The sequence below is a fragment of the Glycine max genome, chromosome 17 (genome assembly GCF_000004515.6).
Source record: "Glycine max cultivar Williams 82 chromosome 17, Glycine_max_v4.0, whole genome shotgun sequence".
NCBI lineage: Eukaryota > Viridiplantae > Streptophyta > Magnoliopsida > Fabales > Fabaceae > Glycine > Glycine max.
This window is the reverse complement of record NC_038253.2, coordinates 28,136,375-28,155,542: the sequence shown is the minus strand read 5'-3', so window position 1 is coordinate 28,155,542 and position 19,168 is coordinate 28,136,375. Positions and strand designations below refer to the sequence as shown.

Genomic DNA, 19,168 nt, shown 5'->3' with positions numbered 1-19,168 from the left:
GAAATTAATGTATTTTATCTTTAACATAGGACAATATTGCAATTAATTATTGTAATTAATTCATTAATTGAAAAGTCATTAATTGAAGTTCTCCCATTTGACATACAATTAAATATTTATTGTAATATTGGAATGCAATTAATTGTAGATACATTTATTCTACCTTTATTATTGTTGTGACTTAATTACATTAAGTGCAACATTGAAGACTTCATAAATTGTACTACATCCATTTCTTTTTAATTGTTGGATCTTTGGAAGATTTTTTTTTCATTTATAACGTTTAATATTGATCAATTAATTACTTTTTTTTTTTTATCAATTATACTTTTACTTCTCTCTTAATATTTAATTAATTTATACATGTATTTATTATGGAGTGAAAAGAAAAGGAGGTAAAATATAAAATTCAACAACTATTTTATTAAAATAAACAAAATTATTATATTTATTGATTTTTATAAAAACAACCTTAAAAGACATGTAAAGAAACGAGGAAGTAGTATGTAAATAGTGAAAAAACCTTCCTTTGACATACACATTAAATATTTTTTAAAATAAAATGCATTGATTATAATAATGAAAACTTTTCAATGACTCGTTAAACAATAAAATTTAAATTAGGAAAAAGTCTTCAAATCATATTAATTTTATTTTATTTTAAACAAAATGAATTTAAAACAATAAAAATATTTAAAATTATAAACTTTTAGAAAATAAAATTATTATTTTATCATTCTATTTTAAGAAATAATTATTTATTTAATTTTTTTTTAAATTCTTTGTTATATATAATTAATTAGAGAAGTTATATTTTTAATCATTTAAATGTATTGAATACATAATACCATTGCATATAAATCTTGACAAATAACATCTGAAAAGAAATTTAAAATCTTGACTTTTAAATGAGGGCACCATTAGTTTAATGTTTTTTTTCCTTATGTATCATATGGAGAATATCATTAATAATTCAATATATTTGATAAACCTTTTTTTAAAATATTTACTGAAATAAAAATAAGGATATATTGGTAAAATATTAAAAGATAATGATTTTTGTAAAAAAAAAAGTATTTTTTTATTGTTGTTGAAGATAATAGTAAATAAATTATTAAAATTAAAAATTAGATTGTGTTAAACTAATTTTAAATATAACTTGCTTGAATGAACTTTGGATGTATATTTAATTTTCGGCTTAAATATGTTTTTGATCCTTGATAAATACTTATTTTTTACATTTGGTCCCTAATAAATATTTCCTTCGAATCAAGTATCTAATATTTGAAAAAAATTATCTCTAAGTCCCTACCGTTAGTTCATAATCGTTATCTGCCTATGTGGCTATTAACAAACCATGCAAGCATGTGTCATGTGTGGTACCACATGTAATCTTTGTCTCTGAGTGAGATTACACGTGATTTTTTTTAAAAGTAAAAAACAACGTCGTTCTTCTCCTTCTTCTCCACAGTAGGAAAAACCACAGTGTCACAAACCAAACACCTACTTTCTGCCACCGCCAGACCTGAAAGACAAAAGGGTGCTTGCATTCGTGTTCAGTGATCTCAACGATTCGGGGTGGGTAAGCGGGCCAGCCCACCCCGTGTAAGACTCGCCTATATACGCTCGCATTGGCAGCGGACCGAGCTAGTCCGCCCCGTTTTCTTACATGGACCTAATAAATTGGTTCGCTCCTGCCCCACAGACCCCGCATGTTAAATGGGTCGGTACGCGGGACTAGATTTAAAAAAAATTATAATTTCAACAAAAATGCAACACAATCAAATTAAGTTCAACACAAATGTAAATAAAATATGAACAATTAGTCAATTATATCAATAAAATAAATAATGTCTTAACAAAAGAAAATCCAAACAATAAATCTAAAATATGAAACTTATACATCTCCAACAACAAATGATTTTTTAATTGAATAGAAGTAAATGTTATATCACATACACTGTATGAATGAGTCTTAAAGCTACACTTGTACTGCAATTAATGTGTGCTACAAAATGATGTTGATACATGTCTTACAGTACATGTTCTTAAGTAATGTTTGAATTATTTTTCAATTAAAATCAAAGTTGTACTTAGTAATTCGTGTAATAAAAATTTATATTAAAAGATTATACATATTTTCAAGATAAAACTTTATTAGTTCTAATTTAAAAAAACAACTATGATAACACTTAAAAGTTACTCTAGTAAAGAAATTTTATCTAAGTTTTTGCCTAATTTAAAATGCACAACAATGCCTGACACTTTCAGTTTTTAACTAAAAATATATATTTGGGTTTAGTAAGTGGACCTACAGGCCAAGCCGCGGACCCCGTAGACCAAACCCGCATAACCCGCGGGCTAAGCAGGGCGGGCCTAAAATACTGTATAACTATGGATTGTTTAAAAAAATTGGTTTGCTACTCTCGTGGACGGCGTGCCCCGTGGGACAGTCCATGGTCTCGAGCCCACTTACCCACCCCTAACAACGGTGAAGCGTCCACTGCCACCATCAGCGAGTGACGACGATATAGAGGACAAGAAGATGAAGAAGAAGGTGAAGCCAGTGGAAAACAATGACGACGTGGAGCGCGTGGAGTGGTTGGCGCGTTTCGACGATAACCTTTTGTTTGAGGTGTTGAAGCATGTGGACGTGCGGACCCTGACAATGTCGGGGTGCGTGAACAAGCAATGACACAAGACAACACAGAATGAGATGCTTTGGGAACTGATCTGCACAAAGCAGTGGACAAACGTTGACTGTGGGGAGCAACAACTACTATCCGTGGTCCTCACTTGGCGTCGCCTCCATGCATTTTATCTCTTCCCTCTCTCCAAGCCTCAACAAACATCATATTCTTCCTCAACACTGGCTAAGGTTATATTGCAGTAATTTTTGTTCATGAGATTCAAAATTGAAGAAATGGCGAAAACATGATGCAGGTGCTGAGACCATTAAGGCAGATCTATCGTCGAACAAAGTGAAGAAACCTGACATCATCTCAGCTCCGGGGAAAAAAGAAGCTACTGCCGCAGAAAAACCACCAAAGAAGAAGGTTGAAAAGAAGAAACCTGAGGAGAAAAAACCAGAAGAAAAACCTAAGAAGGTAATTAATTATTAATTAATCTTCATTTTCCTCTAATTGAACGAATTTATTAAGCCTTGTGTTAACTAGTTGGCAAGTGTACCAAATTGTCACAAGTAGTAAAGTTCTGGGAAGTCCGAGTATCGAATCCACAAGGACTTTGTTTGTACTTAGATTAATGCAAACCCAATTTAAAAGCAAGAGATAAGAATTTAAAATAAAAGATAAAGAAAGATAGAAGATAAGGTAAAGAAAAGATAAGATATTTAAAGATAAAATTAGAAGATAAAAGAAAAGATAAGATATTTAAAGATGAAATTAGAAGATATAAAAAGATAAAAGATTGAAAGATCAAAATAGAAGATAAAATATTTAAATTGAAATATGATAAAGATAAGAATAACTACTTCTAAGAAAACCCAACAGTAAAATAAGGAATAAATCTATATATTAAAATCGCTAAAACCTAACAAGTCTAATCAGCCTAGATATATGGATTCAGGATTTGTCTGTTATCAATACCAGTGAACTAATTATGCCCCATATCTATCCATCTACTTGCCCCTGATGCCTCACGATGACAAGCCTACCTTAATTACCTATCTTCCAAATGCCCTTTGCGAAGACTCAATAACTAAGATGCATTAAGATTACATTCTAGATGTTTGCTAAAGCATGGGCATTGGGGCATTAAGTCATGCTAACCCAATGATTTCTTTCTTTTATTGTTCTATTAAGCGTTAGCCTCTCCTGAGTGGCCTAACCCTTAAAACCGATTCACGCATTCATTCCTTATCCCTAATTAGGCTTTACCCTCTCCCGAGTGGCCTAAAGACTAACAGAAAATAAAGTCCGAGATGCAGAATAATTAAGAAAGAAAGGCAGATAAAAGAACCTGGAAGGAAAACCCTCTAAAAGATAACCTGATAATTTCTTCCTTTTAGTGTTTTATTAAGCGTTACCCTCTCCCGAGTGGCCTAACCCTTAAAATAGATACAAGTATTCATTCCTTACCCCTAATTAGGCTTTACCCTCTTCCGAGTGGACTAAACCCTAACAGAAAGCAAGTTCCGAGATACAGGATGTAAAAAGAAAGAAAGGTAAATAAATACAAGAACCTGGAGGGAATTCCTTTTTTTATTGATAACTCTTGAAATGCTCCATACATCATTGGCTTTTTAGGCCTGCCAGGCCCTAGCTAGGGGGTTTAGCCACTCATAGTCATGAGGGTTTTACAATGAGAGGAGGGGTGAAAGAAAGAAAAGGAGTAAATGAAACCCCTAGGAGAGGGGGTTTTGTGGTGGTGTCTGTCCCTTGGACTGGTTCTCTATTTATAGATGCTGAAGTGGGCTTTGGGCCTTTGTAGGCGTGCTTAGCGCGACACCCCGCGCATAGCGCGTGTACTTCTTGGCCCGCTTAGCCCATGACGCGCGTTGAGCGTGCGTATTGGGCTGGGCCTTCTTCAAATTTTCTTCTTTTCTTCAATTTTTCTGTCCTTTTTGCTTGTTACACCTCCAATTTTTATATCTGCAACCAAAAATTCAATTTAATTAATTTTCTAACTTTTAATCACAAATAACTGCTAAATAATTAATTTCAGGCCAATATTTGACTAATTTTCTACTATCAAAATACAATTATTTAGCAGTTATCACCTTGACAGAAACAAGAACTTGGTGACAATGAAGGGAACAATGGATGTGAAGGAGATGGTGATGTACCTAAATCCAAACGACATCATTTTTGGTTGGGTTTTGTTTGTTCAAGCAATCAAATCTGTAGGGATGGTGGATTTTTTGGTTGGGTTGCTGGTGTTTTGGAGGTGTGTGAGGTGGTTGATGGTGACACATATGGTGTGGAGTTAGTGGAGGAGTTGGTCGGGGACTCGTGGGGGTGGTTTGGGCAATTGGAGGGTAGAGTAGAGGTGGTAGAGGGAGAGGATGTTGGTGGCAACCATGGCCATTAGGACAACCATGTTTAGGGTCATGGTGGTAAAGGTGAAAACAAAAAGATTACGCAAATGATATCATTTTTGCTTTTTAAAAATTAAAAAAAAATCCTACATGTAATCTCAATCAGATAAGAATCACACGTGACATACCTGGGTAACAAATTAACGGTCACGTAAGGAGATCTCAAATATTAGGAACTCATCACGAAACAAAAATTTATTAGAAACCAAACACAAAAAATGATATTTATTAGGGACCAAAAATATATTTAAACCTTAATTTTCACTTTACACATTTTTTATTTAAATAAGTTAAATTTGAAAATAAATTTACCATTTAAAAAAATCTATTTTAGTATTAATATATGAAAGTTATATGATCAGTGATGTAAGATACATTGAATTGAGTAAAGAAGTTTATTTTTTATTTATGGAAGTTGATAATATTATTTATTTTTTATGTATGGAAGTTGTTTGATCTACGAACTGGATAATAATTTTTTTTATAGGGAAGTTGTTTGATCAATGATGTATGAGCAGTTCCGTGACTGCACAGCCACATGGAAAAGAAGGGAAACCAAACTCCCCAATCAAACGGCTAGACAACTTCCAGGGCATGCTGCCATTGTATGGCAGACCTGCTTCTGAATAAATTTGTTTTTGCTGATAAAATTAAAAAGTAAAAATAATAACCTCTTCCAATAGCATAAGTGATTAAGGACCCTCAAATGATACTTCAATTTCTATCGATAAAAAATAAATATGATTGAGTAGTTTCTTTTGAAATAAAAAAAGAGGCTTTAATTTCTATTTTCTCATATCCGAAACCGTTAATTAATACTACTTACCAAACAGTTTTTTTTCCTCATCCTATCCTGAAAAAACAGTTGTTCAATCAAAACACACTTGTCTCAAGAGTTTTACAAAATACTTTTAAAAGTAAAAGCTCAAAACACAATCAAAACAAGTCCTTACACCTCTCACTTCCTTGAGACATATTATCTGAGGTCCAAAGTATTTGTTACAAGCACTTTTCCTATATTTTTAATTTTAGCGTACATATTTCCTATATATAAATTTTAAAAAAAAATCATCTTAAATGATAACCTTTCTTCTAGGAGTTTTTTTTTTCCAATGAAAATATTTTAAGATATTTTTTATCTCTTGTCTATTTTAGTATGTCCTTTTTATTTTTAAATTGCATTTTAACATTTTTAAAATATTTTAAGATATTTTTTATCTCTTGCATTTTTAAGATATTTTTTATCTCATGTTTCAAGCTTTTTATTTTTAAATTGCATTTTAACATTTTTTCAAATCATCTTATATTGAACTTTAGTTATATTCAAATTTATATATATGTTATGCTTTTCGAATACTATTAGCTTTTACTTTTTGGAAGAAAAAATCATTTAAAATAATCTTAAAGTCTATTTTAATTACTATACCACTATGAAACACGTGCGACGTAGAAACATACTTTTAACTTGACAATATTTTTTACTTATATTAATTTTGTAATTAAATATAGAGTTGAGAAAAATAGTTTACTTTTTTTTATGATTATCCTTTTAAATTTTCCCCACCTATGATTGTATGCAATTTTGTTTTTCTCTTTTTCTATGACTAAAATTCAAGTGTTTACATTTAAGCCAGGTGTTTCAGGTATGATTTGAAACCATAAGGGCATGAGTTCGATGGTGACATCAAATCAAAAGATGAGAGTGAATTAATAAAAAAAAAAAAAACAATAGTGCATAAAGAAGAGGAAAGAATGAGAAGTTCTTACTCAAATGAAGTGGAAAAATACAATAAAACAATAGGGCAACCAACAATTTGATAATTTTTATTCGCATATCACATTTTAATTTGGATAAACAGAATACATAAATTTATATAATACTTTTAATCTATTTATAAATATGACATAAAATAATATAAAAAATACTAACACTACTAGAAAAATGACTTTTTTGTGATGGCATTTTTGTAAGGAATTTGAGGAACCGCTTTAGAAAGTGGTGCGGTGGCATTTTTGTAATTTTTGTGTAACAAATTGCATTTTACGATGCACTTTCTAAGGCGGTTATTGAAAACCGCCTTAGAATGTTATGTTTTATAAAATTTATGCCGATTTTTAGAAAAAAACCGTCGTAATTCTAAAAATAAAAAAGGGAAAACTGCTTGCTCCTTTGTTTGAACCTCGCGGCTGTTTCTACTAGCTTTCGAGATTGCTTTGAACCCTAGAACTTTGTGCTTGCTCCTTCGTTTGAACCCTCGCTTTCTGCTTGCTCCTTCGTTTGAACCCTCGCTTTCTTTGACATTGACCTCAGCGATTTTACATTGAAGCCCTACCCCTTCTTCCATTGAAGCTCCTTCACCTCTTTGACTTCATTGCTCCAACTTCTCGGCTCGAAGTTTCGTGAAGACAGAGATTGGTTAGTCAGTTACTAACTTTGTTAGGTTTAGCTTATTTTAACCTTGTTTTAGGTTAACTGGTTCGTGTACTGTTGAAGAAAGGTCGCGGGTTCCATGTAATTTCTTTTAATGGTGATGTTTGGTAATTGTCGTTGCAGGGAAGACACGCACATGTCATCGATGACTTGTTGATGAAGAAGCTGTTGCATTTTTGAGTGGGCTGCAAACGGGTCAGTGGCTATTTCTTATTGAAGCTTTCCTATGGTGTTTTATTAGTAAACTATATTTTGTCATTAGCTAAATTCTCAGCAAGTCCATCTAAGATATAAAAGTTTTTTTAATGGATAGATTATAAACCAAAGCTAAAATTACTGTCCCATACCTGAGCTGCCACTTCAGAATCAATGGGATTCTTTCCTATCCCAATCCAGATTACTACAGCAAAAGCAACCACGATGATGAAAACTAGCAAAGTAACCTGGAAAATCACGAGTCATTATACACAAAGGAAATACATTGTAAAGCAAATTATTAGACAATTGAAAAAATCAAGGTGAAAATGATAGTGTAAAAATCAAAACTACATAAGAAACATTCGTTCCCCATACCAAAATCACAATCTTTTGCCGATTTCCAACACGACCAAACCGAAAAGGAAAGCACTTTCTATGGCTATCTATGCTTGCTAAATTTGATTCATTTGAAGTCTTCTCCAGCAAAGGGTTGTCACAAAAACTTCCTTCATAGTCATCATCATCATATGCTTGATGGCAAAGGTCAACCCTGCAAAAGGAAACCCAAGTGCAATATAGAAACCAATTCATATTTAGCAGTACAAGTGTCTAAAATTTGATGATATAGACAAACATCTGCAAAGCACAGGTACTTTCTCAATACTCATTCAATCAAGCACTGCTTTTTTCATGTAAATGTTAGCAGAAGACTTCTAGGGCTCCCCCCTCCTCCAAAAAAAAAGCACACACCTTGAACCTTTTCTGCAGAAAATTTTCATGTTCTCTTCTCCAATATTTCACTCATTGCCATACCACCCCAATTTTGTTCTTGTCTAGGCAAATTCTTGTTATTTTATCTCCATCACTAACTTTATACAATGTCAGAATTTAGGCAAATAATATAGTCAAGGCCTAAGGTCAAGCTTTATAATTAGTAGTGACCATACCTGAATATAGAGGTCAGTGAAATCTCACAAGTGCATATCTTTGTTCTCATGTGAAACACACTATTTGGTCCTAGCTAGCTTTTCCCTTACCATTTTCTACCTAGCCTTTCAGAGATCACATGTAGTGTTCCCTTCATTTCATTTGGTAGCAATTTGAAAGATATCACTCTTTGAAAATGAGGGTCCTCTGTTTTTTTCACTTTTTGCTAACAATTAGCATACATACACGAGCTACAAACTTAGTCAACTCAACTAAGATTACGCTATGCAAAAGCTGCAATGTGTCTAATGTCTATGCTCGAGCCAAAGCTTCTTATTAGAAACTTTTGTAAGGTTTATAGATACAATACAATTTACAAACGTTTGTATAGAATAAGTTACTTAAAGTACTAACACGTATCCTAATCTGATATCAATACTCCACCAATATGAATATGAGAAGTATCCAAGCCTTTAAAAAAATATGAAAATCTAATATAATTACATGTAAGACTAATAAGCATGAATAATATTAAAAACATAAAAGTATTATCTCTTTATCAATCAAACATAAAATTTGTCCTCTTTAGAGATGATCTCAAGAAAGTAATGAGATTGATACTCCTACTTGTAGACAATATGAAGTGATTGATGATGACAATGATTTCTAAATTTTATTTTATTTTTAGTACTGTTCAAAAAGCGTGTTATTAAGTTTGGAATTGCAACTATATATTTATTATGGTTTATACAATTTTATATATATCATATCAAGATATATATCTTACGCAAAATATATCCTCATTTAGAATTTTGTTTTCCTCACTCACCCTGTGTACTTCATCCTCTAAAGCCTACTTACGAGATTCCACATTCCCCAGTATTTCCACTTTACTGTTAAGTTCAAAAGCAAGAGATCTAAGCTATTCCTGAGACTGAGAATGCAACTGCTGAAGAGTTTGGAAAGCAGTTCAGCCTCAATGAATCGCAGTCTCTCCTCTTGTATGCAACCCCAAAGTCTACCCAATTCCTGCTGCTTCTCATTAAGTTCTTCACTTTGAGACCCCACTTTTTGTGCCAAAGATTGTAATTCTGACTGCAGAGTGTGATTTGATGTCTCCAAGAGAAGACATTTTTGTTTTGAACTCTGTAATTTTTCAACCCCATCAACTATCTTGGAATTTAGCCTATGCACGTCCTCTTCAGCACAAGAGAGCTTATACTCCAAACTGGAAATTATCTCCATGCATTGCTGATAGTGGAGAGCAGCATCTTCCTTTTCTTCATTAAGTTTAGTAACTTGTAATTCCAAAGCTTCGATTTCTTTTTCTGCTATATTGGCATGCTCCTTAATCCTTCTTGCATTCTCCTCAACTTCTTTTATTCTCTCCTCCAGTTTTGATATTGTCTCCAAGCACTGGTTATATTGAACAAGGGTAGCTTCCTTTTCAGCTTCTACTCTAGCAAGTTCCTGCTTTAGGGACTCAGACTTAGTTTCAGCTTTAGTAGCTCGTTCATTAAGTTCTCCTGCTTCCTTTTGCAAAGAAGAAATATTTTTCTCCAGATTAGATATTTTCTCCCAGCATTCATGGTACTGAAGAAGACTAGCTTCACTTTCAGCTTGTAATTTGATTTGGGCTTCCTTCAAGGCTTGAACTTCAGCTTCAGCTTTACTTGCTCGCTCATCGAGTTTTCGAGAATTCTCTTGTGCAGTAGACACTTCTAACTCGAGATTAGAAATTTTCTCCAAACTCTGTTGATACTGAAGTAAGCCAGCTTCCTTTTCATCTTCTAATTTGGCAATGGCTTTCTTCAAGGCCAAAATTTCTGTCTCATCTTTTGTCACGCGTTCAGACTCAGACAAAGTGTTGTTGCTTCCACGGTTTTGCTGATTACTCTCCTCCTGCATCTCAAAAAAATTGAGCCCCCTTCTAGCAAACTTTGGAAGATTTTCTTGTTCTCCAGGGATGTAGAGATCATTGAGCTGTTTCAAACCGGTTTTGTTCAATGGAGAATCGGGTTCACCAATATAACCACCATTTCTTTTGATAGCATGGAAATGAGCAGAAGCATCCTTTTGTGGTTCATCTGGATCAAGAAATGCACCCTACTGGGTGTCGCATTTCTGGAGTATGTGGCTCAGTCTCCGAAGGAGAAACGGCAGGTAAATCATCTCTCAGCATCATAGGAACTTGATTAGGAAATGCTTCAGCCATGGTCTTATGGGCGTGGCAGATCACTCCAGTTGCATGATCATATCTCTCAGCCAATGCCCGATATGCCCTGGAAAACTCTTCAACCATTTTCATAAGCTCTGGGCGTTTTTTATAATACATTTCTACTCTCCTGGCAAAGGAATCTGCATCTTCTTCAATAAGCTTAATCATTTGCTTCACCTTGGCATCCATATCTGTGCAAGAGGGAATATCCTTGTGATAAGTTCAAGCGTTTTTAAAACACAGACAGTACCAAATGGATGATAACAGAAAAATTAAATATTGTCACATCTCTGAGAGAATAAGCAAATAAACGATATAATTGAGAATTAATATGTTGTGAAACAAAATAAATCACATCTCTCCATGCTTCAACATCTATAGCTAGAAAAAGAAAAATATTTATGAGAAGATATTAACTAACAAAGATGATTTGAAAATATTCATGTAGACACGCATTTGCAGTTTCAGGAAAATGCTTCCATAAAAATCCATATATGCCCCCTTAAATTTTGAAATGAAACTGAAAACAAATTTAAACCACATTTTATTATTGTGGCAGACATTACTGAAGATGAAATATACTTTCATTGGCCAATCCTATATTATAAAGCTTCTAGCAGAAAAAACATTTTGGCTACAATTTTAAGGCCTTATAGTCATAATAATCTCAACAAATTCCCTTCCAATTTGATGTCAGAAACATATATTTCCCCCATATATAACAAATCGATAAATGGTGTGTGATTCAATGAAGGTGCCAATTCATGAAAAATAACTGTTAAAAACTAAGTTCCCCTCGGACATGTAACGATGTTCGACGAATCCCGTTACGCTCTCCGTAAGGCCCATTTTCGGCCCAACTCGAAGTCGCAACAAGGTCTTCTACTGCATACTCTTTTCTTCCTTCATTGTCATCACATACTTTCTTTCTCTAACTCATTCTCACTTTCTCTCTCTCTCGGAATTTTCTCCTCTGTCCGATTCCTTTTATTAATTGGAGTTTACTTGCTCCTTTTCCTTTTCCTGAAAACATTTCCTCGTCGTATTGATGTCAATATGTGTTGTTTTCTCTCTCTTACTTTTTTTTGTGATAATTTGTATTTTCTCAATTGATTTGATTTTCTCTTTGATCATTGTATTGAGTTGTTGTATACGATTCTCCAATCGCTTATTTGCTTTTCTGATTTTATTTTTTCTGTGATTAATTTTGATTTATTTGTCTCAATTTTTGTTGTTCATTTCTGGATTTCGATACCGTGATCCTTCGGTTATTTGAGCTTTAGGTTCATGTCTTTGATTTCTTCTGATTACATCTAATTATTATTCTTTGTCTTTGTATGAAATGCTTACTTCTGTGCCTTTTTGGTTCGATCCTCAAATGTTATGTGAAAGACTAGAATAGTCTTAGGATGTTGCTGCTCTTTACCATGTTTGTTTGGTGAATAATTCGTTTAGATGTATTAGTTCATGCTTTAGTCTTGCCTTAAATTGGGTGTGTTAATCGAAGTCAGTTTAACTGTGAGATTTTTCCTATTTTTGAATCACTGTGTGCTTTGGGTGATTGTTGCTATTTTTGTGTTTGTTCTCTTTTCTAGTAGCTTCTGAATCGTGTAGGCTGTTATCAATTATCAATATCGTAGGTACTTGTAGATCAGATTTCTAGTTGATTTCCTTTTCTTCTTTTCTTGTCCGGGGTGAAATTACTGAATTATTTGTTGTTTTGTTATGTTACGACCTACCCTTTTCGGAATTACTACCTCGTGATTTGTTGTCTTTTTTTCTCTTCTGTTTTATGTATGGAATATGATATGTGAACCTCAGTTCTTGTTGCTTAAATAATTTGGCCAAAGATTTTTTTCTTTTAAATACAATAACAAGATTTTATTAGAAAGGGCTAGTAGGGAAGTTGATCTTAAGCCGTGTAAAGGAAACAAGAATGCTAAAAAACCAAACCATAAAAGGTCAAATTGTACAATGTGATAGACCTTTATCCTGTTTTATCTTCCCATAATATTTGGAATGGTATAGAATATAAAAGTTTTTCTAACTAGCGGGACAAATCCAACTTTCTCAGAAGATGGATAGAGTCTATACCATGGATATTAAACCACTGAACAGTGTAGGAATGAATGACTGCTAGTCTCTGAGTAGGGAAAAGAAAAAACAAGAAAGTAGAGAGAACCTTTGTGTGAGTGATGACTTGGTTTATACATGTGCTGCAAATCATATGTGATTAGTTATGTCAAGTGCTGTCCAAACTCTAAATGATGACTTGACCTTTGTGTGAGTGATGTATAATGGATAAGCAAAGGTGTCTGGCAATTAGAAACATGCCTCTTTCTAGAGATTCAATAAGAATTTGGAAGAACAATTTAGGTGAATTGACACTAGAATAATACAAATAGTAGCATGTCTATGATCTTAAGGTTTGGGTTCTTTACCAACAACAACTATTCCTTTTAATCAAACTTGTCTGCTTTTATGTGTGATGTTTGGTCTTCATTCTTTTATGCTTAATAGGAACCAACTTTATTATTTGAGACATGCATTTATCAAACTTTTGTAGTATGTAGAACATCTATTATGTTATCAGCTTTACACACTTTCTTTCCAGTTATATAATTATCAAGTTTATAAAAATGTTAAGGAATTATTTTAAAAATATTTTGAGTCTTTATTTTGCATTGGCTAATCTAATTATCCTACAGGAAAAGGGCCGACCACTTCCAAAATTTGGTGAATGGGATGTCAATGATCCAACCTCAGCTGAGGAGTTCACAGTGATTTTTAATAAGGCCAGGGATGAGAAAAAGACAGGTGGCAACCCAGATTCACCAGGAAAGACTGCCACTGATCCTCATAGCAAACCTGCAGTAGAGCCTAGCAAAACTCAAACTGTAAGATGTTCTTGATGAATTCTCTCTCTACTTACCTGACAAACACACCACTGTTTTTATTTTTAATCTGAATACAACATATTTTGGTCCATCTGAACAGGAATTTTAACCATGCAAAAATGCTGATTGTGTTGTGACATGCGTGTCACGTCATGTATGCCTGTGTTCTTTGCATGAGTTGAGAAACTATTGGATGTGCCATTTTCAGTAACTTGAGAAAATATGGTAGAACAAGAATACTAGCTTTGGCCTACTAAATTCAAGATGTATTAAAACTCTGATTTATAGTTTGTAAATTATAACCTCTGCTGAGTTTTCTTCCCCCTCTTTGTTAAGAATACGAAGCCTTGGCATACTAAATCCATGATGTATTGAAACCATGATTTATAGTTTGTAAATTATAAACTCTTCTGGGTTTTGTTCCCCCTCCTCATTTTCGTATCAATCTCTGCCGACCTACTAAATTCATTCACAGTATTCACTCTTGGTTGAAATATATTTTTTCCTTATTAAGCTTTGATTAAGATCTTGTTAAAAGCATTAAAATGTCCAAAACAAAAAAGGAAAAGATGGCCTTAATTCAATATATCTTGAAGCAACAAGGCATGAAAACAATAGAAACATTGGTTCATCCTTCATACATAAATTGTCATTACACTAGCCTTCATTAACATAGCCAAGCCTACCCATGTATACCTGTTTGTGGGACATTCTGATGCCCTTGGATTCATAATTCGGCATGTTATCTTCATGTTGGTCAACCATGTCAGTTGCATTTTCTAGGCAACAGTCTTCGAGTTCTAGTGATTGTTTTATATCTCTGATCGATGACAAAGAAAATGACAAAGACCTAGAGACATTCTGACGTCGTTTGAGGATAGAAAGCTCTTCCTGGCCCAAAAATTTATCATTTTAGTTAAATTAGCAACTCACATAAAACTTATACTACAAGAAATAACTGATACCACCTTCAAAAGTCGAATTTGATGTTGTAAAGCAATTACATCCCCAGTAGAATCTTCGTTCACCACAGCCTACAAGAAAAATATATGGAATGTATAGTGATAGGTTGATGAGATTCATTCCTTTGAAAGAAATTCAGTCTGATCATAGAATGACACTCATATTATTATGCCAAATATAGTTCCAGATAAATAAACAAACCAGATAGAAGGGCTGACATTGGCAATGATCATTGTTTTTGAGTTTCCGCCAAGAGAGTCCTGCATTTTATGCTAAATAGTGATGAACAAAAGAACCCTGAGACTAAAGAGTCAAACTAAACCAGCATATAAATCAACCTGAAGAAGAAAAGTTAGTCTAGAGTCTCTGTAAGGGATATGCCTCTGCTTCCCATTTGCCACATCCACTAGTATCATAATAACATGACTGCAAGAATGATTAGAGAATACTAGTTACTCAATGAGAAAGCAGAAATAAGACAATTCAAAATCTTAATGTATTAAGCTAAAATGTAAATACCCCAAGGTAGATAATGATTTATTGATGTTAGCTGCTTCTTTTAAACGCTCCCCCTCAGCACCAGAAGTCTTCTGTCTGTTAGATATATGATAATCATAATGATAACTTGGTTCATAGGATACTTTAAGGGTTTCAGCAGAGTGCGTTCCAATCATGTGCTTCACAATTTAATCGACATATTTCATCATTTTTATTGGCTATTTCCTGTTCCAGCACTTCTAGAGCCTCAAATGCTGCATTTCTTTCATATTGTACGGTGTATTCCATCTGCAGCAGTTGCTCTTCCAAGATTAGTTGACCCTCAGATGATTCCTCGAGTTTTTTCTTTTGTTGTTTAAGCTCTTCCTCCAACAGATAGTGTTGTTGTGCAGCTTGTGCCATAGTTTTTACAGACTTGTCTTTCACTCTCAATTGCTCTACAGAAATTAGAACCATGTCTTCATTCTCTTTGATATCAAATGCTTTATCAAGGTCTGCCCTGCCCCTGCATGATTTGGAGTAAGCCTCAACAAGTTCAGATTTAAAGATCAAGAGTCCCAAGTGATTCTCTTCAATGGCATAATAACAATTTTCCAATTCCATCTGAAGCTCCCTTATTTCTTGTTCTTTGTTGGTCAGTGTAGACTTATAAGTAACAATATCTGCTTCCATCTTTGCCACTTGATCACCCCATTGAGATTCTTTAGACTTGACAATTGAGGCGCAGTGTTTATGCACCTCTTCCAACCGTCTAAGCTTGTGTGGAGCTTTGATGTCACCGAATTTGCTCCACCATTATTAATCTGAGCTTCCCTGAGTTCTTTAAGTAAATCTCCCAATTCCTTATTATGTTGTTCAAGTTGAACAATTTTACGTTCCAGTTCTCTCACCACCATCTCTTTCTCTCTTATTGAGTTTCTCATCTGTGCTATTTCTTCATTTCTCAGAATTGTCAATAGTTGTATCTTTGACTTCTTTCCTACTCTACTGAGAACTTTAAAAAGTGGAGTGGTTAAAAGGTTCAATGTTTTGTCTATCTTACAATAACTTCGTTTACCTTTCTGCAGACAGTAAAGTTGTTTGCATATAAATAACCTCTACATAAGAACATGCACACTCACAAGCACAAAATGTCTGTTTGCACACCTCAATGCACAAAATAGAGAAGTAATAACACTGGTAGATTTTATTTTTTTTTAAAAAGTAGGTTATGTTCAGTTGAACTCTAACCCAAAGACTCTATTACTCATTTTCCAAATGGATATATAAATACCCATCACCATTAATCATTAACAAATAAAGTAGAAGGGAGCCCAAATGGACGAAACAAGGAATTTAAAGAGATGGCCCAGAGACAAGCTTGCCTAACAACCTCATTGACTCAGATCTTTATAGCTGTACCCAACACACTTGTTTGAGCACCGTGAGAAGTAAATTCTCATGCTGAGAACAGTCAAAACATTTAAGCTGGAACATCTAGAAAATTATAAGCATTTAAGCATGGCCAGGCTATAGATTCCCAATTTAGGGATGTCACCTAACATGAGTGAACTGAAATTACAGTAGTGTGCTGCTTATAGAATTTTGAAGTTGTTAAAGGGGGAAGCATAGCTTGGCCAAAATTTTTCCTCTACCTTAATTATAGGATTGTATTTATGTGGTTTCTCATATCCCCATTTCAGATTCTTCTTAGGTTCAAGGATAACTTTTATTTTAACCGGTGTTATGAATATAAAGTATCTCCTAATTTTACCAATGATTAATTTCTATCAAAGAATTGATCCATCACTTTTAATAGAATTTCAAAGACACCTTTCTAGAAACAAAAAATTAAAAAAATATAATACAGAATGTGGAAGTCATTGTCTCATTGATATTGCAATTTTAAAACTCCCCTGGATCATGCCATCGTCAGCTAAAAGTCTTTCTATTAAATCTACTCCAAAAATTGTGAAAATCTCGCTTTTCTTTCAACAATTTTGTGAACACAAAATTGTATTAGGATTACATGAACCAGCTAAAAGTCATTCCGGGAAGAGACAAACACCAGTCTCTTCTTTTTCCCCCATGTTGGTAAATTGTGAAAATCTCGCTTTTCTTTCAACAATAGCGGATTCGTAAATTGGATGTCCTCCATGTTGCTTCCTTGTTTTAGTACATGGATCCCAATTTGTTTGATTGGTTGGGGTACCCATGATGTAGTACACACCACATGATTCCATTCATTTTCTGAAAGAACAAGGTCGTAGAATAGTTCCTCAATGTGATCACATATACACAGAAGATCACTGGATAGATCCGCCAAGAAAATATGAGGGGATAAATATTTGTTACCATTGATGATAAGTGTGAACCATACTCCTGCATATAACTCCAGTCCAGCAAAAACACAAGATAGAGATATCACAGGGAACTTGTTACGAAACCAGAAAGAAATTGATGATCCATTGATACAATGCTCAAACCACTCTGGAATGCTTGGTCCTGGCAAACGAAACAATTTGTATCCATCGGCCTCATGCAATTCCTATAGGTCATAATTCATTCATACATTTAGCAACATATATATTTATAGTATAAGTCAACGTGAAATATATAAATTATCAAGTCAAATATATATATATATATATATATATATATATATATATATATATATATAGAAAAATATATACCAACCTTATTCAGTAACATGCTTCTACACTCAGAAGTCAAGTATTCGCAGTTTATTGCAGAAAATTTTCCAACTTGGAGGGAATCCCTTTTATTTGTTCAAGATCCGAACAATAATCAAAATTAAGTGTACTCAAAATACGAAATTCTCGTGTGCATGCAGGAGGAGGAGTAAAATCTATAACTTTCAAGGATATGCAGCATTCTACATCCAATTCCTCTATGTTCACTGGAATCCCTTTAATTTTTTAAGATTATCGCATCCAGATAAAAAAAGCTTCCTTAAAAAGCGACATTCTTTGGTGCATGAAGGAAGAAGTGTGAGGTCCAAACCTCTCTAGGATGTGCAATCTGTTACGCAGAGTATTTCTAAATTAGGTGGAATCCCTCTAATTTTTTTAAGATTCTCACAAACTTTGAAATAAATTTCTTTCAAAAACTGAAGTTCTTTAATGCATGCTGGAAGAATTGTGAAATCATCCCCTCTTAGGTGTAATTCTTTCACATTGGCAAACAAAGGGAGACCTCTTAGAAGGAATTCGTCTGATATATTGGAATGTGAAAGATCAAGAAAATCAATGGGATTTCTAAAGACCATTGAGGTCATTTGTGCTTCCCCTTCGTTCTCTTTGGATAGTAGCAACCCCTCACATTTTTTAACAATAAAATAACGAAGTTCTTTCATCCCAAAAATGCTACTTGGTAACTGAATAATTCCACCATTCTTCAGTTTAATCCTTTGAAGTTGAGTGAGATTTTGAATTGAAGATGGCAATTCTTTGATGGGAGTGTTTTTAATATCAAGGGAAGTTACATTTTCCATCTTCCCTAATATTTCTGGAAAACACTCAAGACTACCACAGTATGAAAGTTTAAGTTCTTCAAGAGAGGTCAATTTGATTGGCGGAAAACTCGTAAGCTTGCTGCAGCCATCAGCATACAAGATTTTAAGTTTATCCAGAAATCTAACCGATTCATGAATTTCAATTAAACTCTCACAATTGCAAACATCTGCCAATTTGATTTGGGACACCACATAGGTCAGGTATCTCTGATATATTTTGAGAATCAGAAAAATTCAAAAACTCTCATATTCACGAACATCTGCCAAAAAGGTACAAAAAAGAGAAAGAAATAGGAATCAAAGGATTAATATTCAAAAGAACTTATTGATATAGAAGTAGTGAAGAGAACTTGTATGCATACATTCTTTGACATGAACAAATCAAGAGACATTAAGCAACTACCAAGTAACTCTAGTTTGACAAGTTTCTTTGGATGAAAATCAATTGGTAAAGATGGTGAAG

General features: G+C 33.7%; 1 protein-coding gene and 1 long non-coding RNA gene across 2 annotated transcripts; both read right to left on the bottom strand.

Moving 5' to 3' along the window:
• Positions 1 to 7,804: 7,804 nt before the first annotated feature.
• On the bottom strand, positions 7,805 to 11,022 carry LOC102662027 (protein NETWORKED 1D-like). Its single transcript, XM_041011411.1, has 5 exons — positions 10,726 to 11,022; positions 9,477 to 10,598; positions 8,323 to 8,324; positions 8,064 to 8,238; positions 7,805 to 7,933 (listed from the first exon to the last, which is right to left on the bottom strand). The coding sequence occupies exons 1-5, from the start codon at positions 11,020 to 11,022 to the stop codon at positions 7,805 to 7,807; spliced, it is 1,725 nt and encodes a 574-aa protein (XP_040867345.1).
• Positions 11,023 to 14,914: 3,892 nt separating this feature from the next.
• Positions 14,915 to 15,330, bottom strand: LOC102661898 (uncharacterized). The gene is made up of 3 exons (XR_005889214.1): positions 15,213 to 15,330; positions 15,032 to 15,119; positions 14,915 to 14,953 (listed from the first exon to the last, which is right to left on the bottom strand). It is a non-coding gene; the product is annotated as an uncharacterized lncRNA (long non-coding RNA).
• Between the last annotated feature and the right edge of the window lie 3,838 nt (positions 15,331 to 19,168).